Source organism: Mangifera indica, chromosome 12 (genome assembly GCF_011075055.1).
Source record: "Mangifera indica cultivar Alphonso chromosome 12, CATAS_Mindica_2.1, whole genome shotgun sequence".
NCBI lineage: Eukaryota > Viridiplantae > Streptophyta > Magnoliopsida > Sapindales > Anacardiaceae > Mangifera > Mangifera indica.
The window spans coordinates 5,002,112-5,009,339 of NC_058148.1; the positions used below are offsets into that span (position 1 = coordinate 5,002,112).

The following is a 7,228-nucleotide window of genomic DNA, read 5'->3' on the forward strand; positions in this document are numbered from 1 at the left end:
CATATCAAAATTGTCTTAATATATTGTCACTTAAAAAGTGTCCTAATATCATCACTATACTTGAGACTTCTAATTATATTAGAACTCTAAAATTCTCAATGGGGCAAAGATTCTTAATAATCCTAGTTCAATTAGGATTTATTGAATTTTTCGGAAATGATGATTTTTATTTTTTATTAATGGGTGATTTGGTTCCAATATTTTTGGTGGATTCAAGACTGACTTCGGTATGGTTTATGTAACACTTCAGCGCTAATGGATTGCCCTAAAATGCTAACCCATGAGGTGGCCATTGTTGGACTTAAGTGAGCTAAATGCTTACATAAGGGCCGAATTGTAATAAACCCAAATTAAGCATAATGTTATCAAAGTAAGGTAAGCTGAAGTCCTATTACGATTTTAGAAAGATAACAAGTGTTAGAAATGTCACTCCCTAGTCTCTCCACCATTAAAAATTTCATATTAGTGAAGCATAGGGTTACATATATAATTATATTGTGAAATATGAAAATATGTGGGCTAATGTGAATTGATGTGCTCCCAACATAATAGGAAAATTATTACACTTTAATTGTAATTGATAAAATTGTGAAAATTATTTCAAAACAATAAGAAAATCTTATTTAATTTTGGGTAGATCATGAGATGGTGATATACATATGTTTTTATTTATTATTTATTGTCTTTAGATGAGATTATATCATATCTAAGTCTTTTTCTCGAGTTAAAGGTTGATAAAACATCTGCCCACTAGTCATTGATCACCATTATTAATATCCATTTTGATCGCATTACGAGAATAAATTCAAATGGCGCCATTTCAAAAAGTGAAATGAACAAGCAATGCTTCCTTAGGAGGTTGACCTTAAGGTATTTATACTAACAAGAAGTTTTAGTTACAACAGATTTTTTATGTTGCCGCAAAATCTAAGCTTTTTAAAACTTTTACATCCTCCAATTTTTTAAAGAATACATATGCCAATGCATGGTGTTATGTGCCATTCTGGCTTATTGCTTTCGGTTTGGTGGGATTCTTGGTTTTCCTATAATTTGTACTGAATTTATATATTCGAGATCCCATTTGAGGTTAAAGATGAGATCAAAACTGTTGAACTTATAATAAAAGATCATTACTTATCTCTAAAGCTTCATTCTGTCCATTATAATCAGCACATAATATTGCTTATGTTACATATTAGCGAATAAATGATATGTCTTGGCATCAAGAATGATTTGTCGAACTGATGCCACTGCTCCCATTGCTACCAAACCAGAGGATACTATTGCTATCAATGTGTTTACCCAGAAAATTATGCTCAGTTTGGCTGGCTTGAATGTCACATTGTAGAAAACCATTGGCAATATGAAATCTAGAGGAATGCATCCGAATGCTCCAAACAGCGCCATGATGTCACCGAAGAAAGGTAGCATGGCAGCTATGAAAGTGCCAATGATCACAGAAAGTGTCCTGAATATTAGCCGTGGGACTACATTACGCATCGCAAATTGATCCATCTTCGGATTCGCAAACCATTTTTCGAAAACTTCGTTTGTTGGCTGCAAGTAAATCTGCCATGAACACTTTAGTATGAAAAAAGATTCTGCTTTTCTTTTGTGAGTTATTGCAAGAAATGATGAGCTCTTACCAAAGTGATTGCTACTAGTTGCATAAGAGTGAAGATGTTGGTCATTAAAAGAAACCAAGTGGGTAGCAATGGCTTCTCATCACCCATGAAATTACTAAGAATTGTAGACAAGGCCTGATTTCCAAATGCCCAATACCCAGAGATGGCCACACTGAAAAATGTTGTAACAACGACTGCATAACAGATGCATAGTCCCTTGAACATCTTACCCTTCACTGGAGGTGCTATAGTTGCCTGTGAAACAAAAGGATTTAACAAACTAAAGGAGTAACAATACTTTAGTTCCTTTTACAAGGATTTAATAATACTTTTGTTAAGGTAATGAAGGGAAAACCTGTATTTCTGGGATTATTCCACTTGCATAAGTTGTGGAGATAATTGATATGCCATTAAAAGAGCCGAAAACGCGGTTTAGTTGAGATCCTTTTATAGAATAGGCCCTAGCTGGTGCATTCTTGGACAGTCCTGTGGGAGAAAAAAAAAAAAAAAGCTATGCATAAAACTCATGATGTACAAAGAAACTTCTTTGGTTGTCAGCTGGTGATTTTGTGCTCACCTATGTAAATGGCACCAGCAGTAGCACAAGCGGCATAGGCCAGACAGAGGATTAATGAGATAAGATTGATATGCCTCAATGAGTGAAAAGATGGCATTTGTGCCAAAATTAGGGGTACTGAGGCAAAAATTAATATGAATTGATAAAGTTGCATTGCTCCTTTTGGGTGGTATAGCAAGTAAATGAACTGCAAAGTCATTGCATGTTAATATGTCAATAGACTAGAAGGCTTTGACTAGCTGGGTTCAAGAGTTCTTTTGATATTAAATGATGAAAAGTGTTTTTTTTGTGTTTCTTTTATACTGACCTTGAGGCTCTGTCCTCCAAGAAGAGTACAACCAATAACAGCACCATAGCATATAGCAAACTGAAGGGGAGCTACAAGAAACTTACTCCAAGCTGGCCCTGTCAGTTTTCAATCAACAAAACTTAATACTTTTTGTCAAATAAATTTGTTCTGTTTAAGCTAAAAAAATTGTTAAAATACATTAAACATCTGATGTATGCCACTTTAAACTGACCTAAAATGTCCCTGGCCATGTCTCTGAACCGAAGTTGACGTTTCCCAAGCTGTTCATGGTGCTCCAAAACAACAGAAAGAAGATTATACGCATAGAAAGTCACCAGAGCCGCAAGAGTCACAATTACAACTCCAGTAACCCAGCCTAACAAGGCCATTGTAAAGGGCAGACTGAAAATCACAGGGCCAACAATTGATGTTGTCAAATGATATCCACAGTGCAGCCATGATCCTACAAGACAAAGAAGCATAAACATTCATATTCACAGTTCTTTTGATATTCATTTTCATATTTATCTAGCTTGACTTACCTCTGGACTTGAGGACAAACAAAGCTCCAGCGTCAAGCTCTTCTGGAGAATGAATGATGCCTGTTTCATTATCAGTTTTTGGTAAATCCATAGAGCTTGGAACTACAGTTCCCATCTTTGGCCTTGTGATTGACTAACAGTTCTGTGCAGAAAGAATCTGTGTGATGATGAATCTAACACATTGGAAAAGTTTGAATGTTTCTTTCATTATCAATTGAGCTGTATGGATCTTCTCTTTAAGAAAGTGTCATTCTTTTTTTATTAGTATTCATGAATCTTTAACTGCTTATTTGTCCTTTGCTGAACTTCTACCATAAAAACAAGAAAATCAAGGCTGGCTTTGTGATGTAAACAATGGCGGTCAAATTAATCAACTGTATTTTATAAATCATGCATTTTTAAATGATATCGCTGCCATGTTAATTTGAACTTTCTTTTACAAATTCATGATTTGAGACTCCAACTTTGTCTTTGCCACAGTTAATATATAAATCATGTGGCTGTTATTTTCATAACTAACACATGATTTACTTAAATCATTGAAATATCTATTAATATATGTGCAAAAACACTTGAAAATAATCCTGTGAAGAACAACTTTCTGGAAATCATCTTTCTATAAAAGTCTCACCGAATTAATAAAATCTGGGTCTATTGTCAAAATGAGGTTAATACGGTGAAACCTTACAAACTCTACTGTCCTTTTTTCTTGCTATGAAGCTTTTCATTTTAGTTCCGTATAAGGTTTTCGTGTGCCGAATGTATTCATATTTAGCTGGTTGTAAATATAGTTTCATTAGTATACAAGAATCGGTACAAAATATTATTGCTAGTATTACATATTAGCAAATAAGTTATACACCTTGGCATCAAGAACTATTTGTCGAACTGATGCTACTGCTCCCACTGCTACCAATCCTGAAGATACTACTGCTATCAATGTATTTCCCCAAAATATGATGCCTTTTTTGGATGGCTTGAAAGTCACATTGTAGAAAACCATTGGCAATATGAAATCTAAAGGTATGCACCCAAATGCTCCAAACAGTGCCATGATGTCTCCAAAGAAAGGTAGCATTGCAGCAATAAATGTTGCAGTGATCACTGAAAGTGACCGGAATATTAGTCGTGGTATGACGTTGCGAATAGAGAATTGATCCATCTTCGGATTCGCAAACCATTTTTCAAACACTTCATTTGTTGGCTGCAAGTAAATCTGCAATAAACATTGAAGTATCACTATGCAACCCAAAATATTGCTCAAGTTTGGGGCTTGTTGGCTCAATTCAGGTTATGGAAAAGATAACACAAATAATGCAAGCTAATTTGTATACATTATTGACTCGTGTGTAACTTTTAACAGATCATTAGAATCACTACCATTGATATAATGAGTGGTACTTACCACAGTGATGGCAACTAGTTGCAAGAGAGTGAAGATGTTGGTCATCAGAAGAAACCAAGTGGGCAGCAATGGCCTCTCATCGCCCATAAAATTGGAAAGAATTGTTGGTAGAGATTGGTTACCAAATGTCCAGTACCCAGAGATGGCCACACTGAAATATGTGGTGATTATGACAGTGTAACAAATGCATAGGCCTTTGAACATCTTGCCCTTGACTGGGGGTGCTAAAGTTGCCTGTGATAGTTCAAATCTTATTAGCTTTCTTTAATCTCCCTTATTGGATTGCATTAGTACTTTTGTTATATTGAAGCCAGTTAGAGGCATGTGAAACTAAAAATACAACAAAAGTAAATAAATCCTCCGATCAAATTTTTAAGCGGCCAGAAGAAGGAATGGAAGGTAAAACCTGTATTTCAGGAATAATTCCACTTGCATATGTGGTAGCGATGATTGAAATACCATTGAAAGCACCAAAAATTTGATCTGTCTGAGATCCGGTTATTGAATAGTCTCTAGCAGGTGCATTCTTGGAATTTCCTGTGACATAATAACTGTACGCATAAAGCACATTGTTGCATGTAACTTCTGATATAGTTATTTTTCCATTTTCTGCTTACCGATATATATGGAACCAGCGACAACGCAGGCGCTGTAAAGCAGACAGAGGACTAAGGAGACAAGGTTAATGTGCCTTAGAGAGTGAAAAGATGGCATTTGTGCTAGAAATAGCGGCACAGCTGAGAAAATGACTATGAATTGGTACAGTTGCATTGTTCCTTTTGGCTGGTAGAGCAAGTAAATGAACTGCAAAGAAGTACATTGAAGAATTAATAAAGTAAACAAAATCCATAATGCTTACTTCTTTGTACTATTTATGCAATACATGTTAGAAATTTTATTAACGTGGGTTAATAATTCTAGTTTAATAAAATTAGGTAATTAAATAATCTAATTATAACGTATAGATGATTTAAGTGATAATAAATCTAATACGTTTAAAATTTATGATTTAGATAAACAGTATTAATGTGGCATAAAGTTTATTAGACCGTTAAATGGTCTAATATCTTATTATATATTAGTTATGTTTTCTTTTTGAAAGCCATAAAATATAGTTTTACTTATTAAAAACTATCATTTAGACGATAATTTAGTAGCAGAAGACTAGTCACTTTGATACAAATAATCCTGATAGTTTTATAGCGAATTATGGATATATGAAATCTCCAAGTACCTATATGACCTTAAAGAATATTGATTTAGGATTTTATATATATGCATAGATCCTTTGGTATTAGGATTGAATTAGTTTTAATTGTTCATGTAAATGAAATCTCACGTAATTCTAGCTTTTCTTCTAACAAACCACCATACTACATCAGAATCATGGATATATGGTAGGAACTCGCTTGGAACTTGGAAGCACTTTTGGCATTAAACATATTGTGGCTATTCTATAGTTGAGACACTAAACTGACCTTGAGGCTCTGCCCTCCAAGCAGGGTACAAGCAATTACAGCTCCATAGCATATTGCAAATTGAAGTGGTGCCACTAGAAACTTGCTCCATCCAGGTCCTGTCAAGTTTCATATTTGGTAATCTTCCCTTCTGTCAATTAAATATGCTCTATTGATTCTGAAAAGAGTGTTCAAATATCACAGGCAAACCTAAAATGTCTCGGGCCATGTCCCGGAACCGAAGCTGGCGATTTCCGAGTTGAGCATGGTGCTCCAAAACTACAGACAGAAGATTATATGAATAGAAAGTCACCAGGGCTGCAACAGTCACAACTAAAACTCCAGGAACCCAACCAAGCAAGGCCAAAGCATACGGAAAACTGAAAATCACAGGACCAACAATTGATGTTGTTAAATGGTATCCACAGTGCAGCCATGAGCCTGCACCCAAATTTCACCCACTTTTAAAAATATCACAATACACTTTCTGATTAAGTTAAATGTTGTTTACTCTTTTCAGATTCCCTCAGAAGTTTGTTAAAATTTAAGCTTCATACTATGCTTACCTTTCGACTTGAGGACAAACAAAGCTCCAGCATCAAGTTCTTCTGGAGAATCAACGGTGCCCGTTTGTCTATCCGTGGTCGATATACTCAGGGAGCCCGGAACCACAGTTCCCATCACTTTCTCTTTGCAATTCACTAAGAATTATGTGGACAACGTAACTTTGCAATAAGAAATTAGTATCTTAGGTTGCAGGAGTTGTGAGTCGATTCGCCTTTCTAAAGATGATGATAAATCATGCATCACTCAAGCTTATAGTCAAACTCTGCACAAATATCACAAATATTTGAGTTTTACTTTGACTGTAAAAAATTTAAAGACTGTTGAAAACTGCATTCAACTTTTCCTCAGGAAAGCGCAACGTGTAAGGAAAATCCAGTGGAGTCTTTTATAAAATTTTCAACTGTTTATCTGTTTTGTTTGAACCTTTATGCAAGGTTAAGAAAGCTTATTGGTGTTAGATATCAGCAATAGTATGACCGTAGTCAAATATATCTGCTTTACATTGTCGACTCTACTTAGTGGGGGTGTCTCTATCACGTCATTGCTGATATAGTTTCCTATGTCTATTATTTTACCAATAATGTCCACCTTTTTTTCAAATACGGGAAGATCTATTTAATAAATGAAATTTAATCCAATAAAGAGGAAGTTAGGAAATTTTTCCAACCAAAAAAAAAAAAAATTGAAATTCTTTTGGCCACAAAGTTTATTAAAGCCATCTCTAATAGCAACCCGACATGAAATTTTAGGGTAAAAGAACCTTTAA

At 34.9% G+C, this 7,228-nt stretch overlaps 2 protein-coding genes across 2 annotated transcripts; both read right to left on the reverse strand.

Annotated features, from left to right (window-relative positions):
• Nucleotides 1–1,114: 1,114 nt before the first annotated feature.
• On the reverse strand, nt 1,115–3,245 carry LOC123192685 (GABA transporter 1-like). The gene is made up of 7 exons (XM_044605326.1): nt 3,034–3,245; nt 2,724–2,954; nt 2,510–2,607; nt 2,203–2,389; nt 1,981–2,111; nt 1,647–1,880; nt 1,115–1,569 (listed from the first exon to the last, which is right to left on the reverse strand). The coding sequence occupies exons 1-7, from the start codon at nt 3,146–3,148 to the stop codon at nt 1,189–1,191; spliced, it is 1,377 nt and encodes a 458-aa protein (XP_044461261.1). The 5' UTR covers nt 3,149–3,245; the 3' UTR covers nt 1,115–1,188.
• Nucleotides 3,246–3,786: 541 nt separating this feature from the next.
• On the reverse strand, nt 3,787–6,701 carry LOC123192684 (GABA transporter 1-like). The gene is made up of 7 exons (XM_044605325.1): nt 6,462–6,701; nt 6,106–6,336; nt 5,917–6,014; nt 5,056–5,242; nt 4,845–4,975; nt 4,439–4,672; nt 3,787–4,249 (listed from the first exon to the last, which is right to left on the reverse strand). The coding sequence occupies exons 1-7, from the start codon at nt 6,574–6,576 to the stop codon at nt 3,869–3,871; spliced, it is 1,377 nt and encodes a 458-aa protein (XP_044461260.1). The 5' UTR covers nt 6,577–6,701; the 3' UTR covers nt 3,787–3,868.
• Nucleotides 6,702–7,228: the final 527 nt, after the last annotated feature.

Coding starts and splice junctions, on each gene's coding strand:
- LOC123192685 (XM_044605326.1), bottom strand. CDS start 3,148: ATGGGAACTGTAGTTCCAAGCTCTATGGATTTACCAAAAACTGATAAT. Junction 2,390..2,509: donor TTGGAGGACAGAGCCTCAAG/GTCAGTATAAAA, acceptor ATGACTTTGCAG/TTCATTTACTTGCTATACCA. Junction 1,881..1,980: donor GAATAATCCCAGAAATACAG/GTTTTCCCTTCA, acceptor TTTGTTTCACAG/GCAACTATAGCACCTCCAGT.
- LOC123192684 (XM_044605325.1), bottom strand. CDS start 6,576: ATGGGAACTGTGGTTCCGGGCTCCCTGAGTATATCGACCACGGATAGA. Junction 6,337..6,461: donor GTTTGTCCTCAAGTCGAAAG/GTAAGCATAGTA, acceptor ATTTGGGTGCAG/GCTCATGGCTGCACTGTGGA. Junction 4,250..4,438: donor AACTAGTTGCCATCACTGTG/GTAAGTACCACT, acceptor TGTTTATTGCAG/ATTTACTTGCAGCCAACAAA.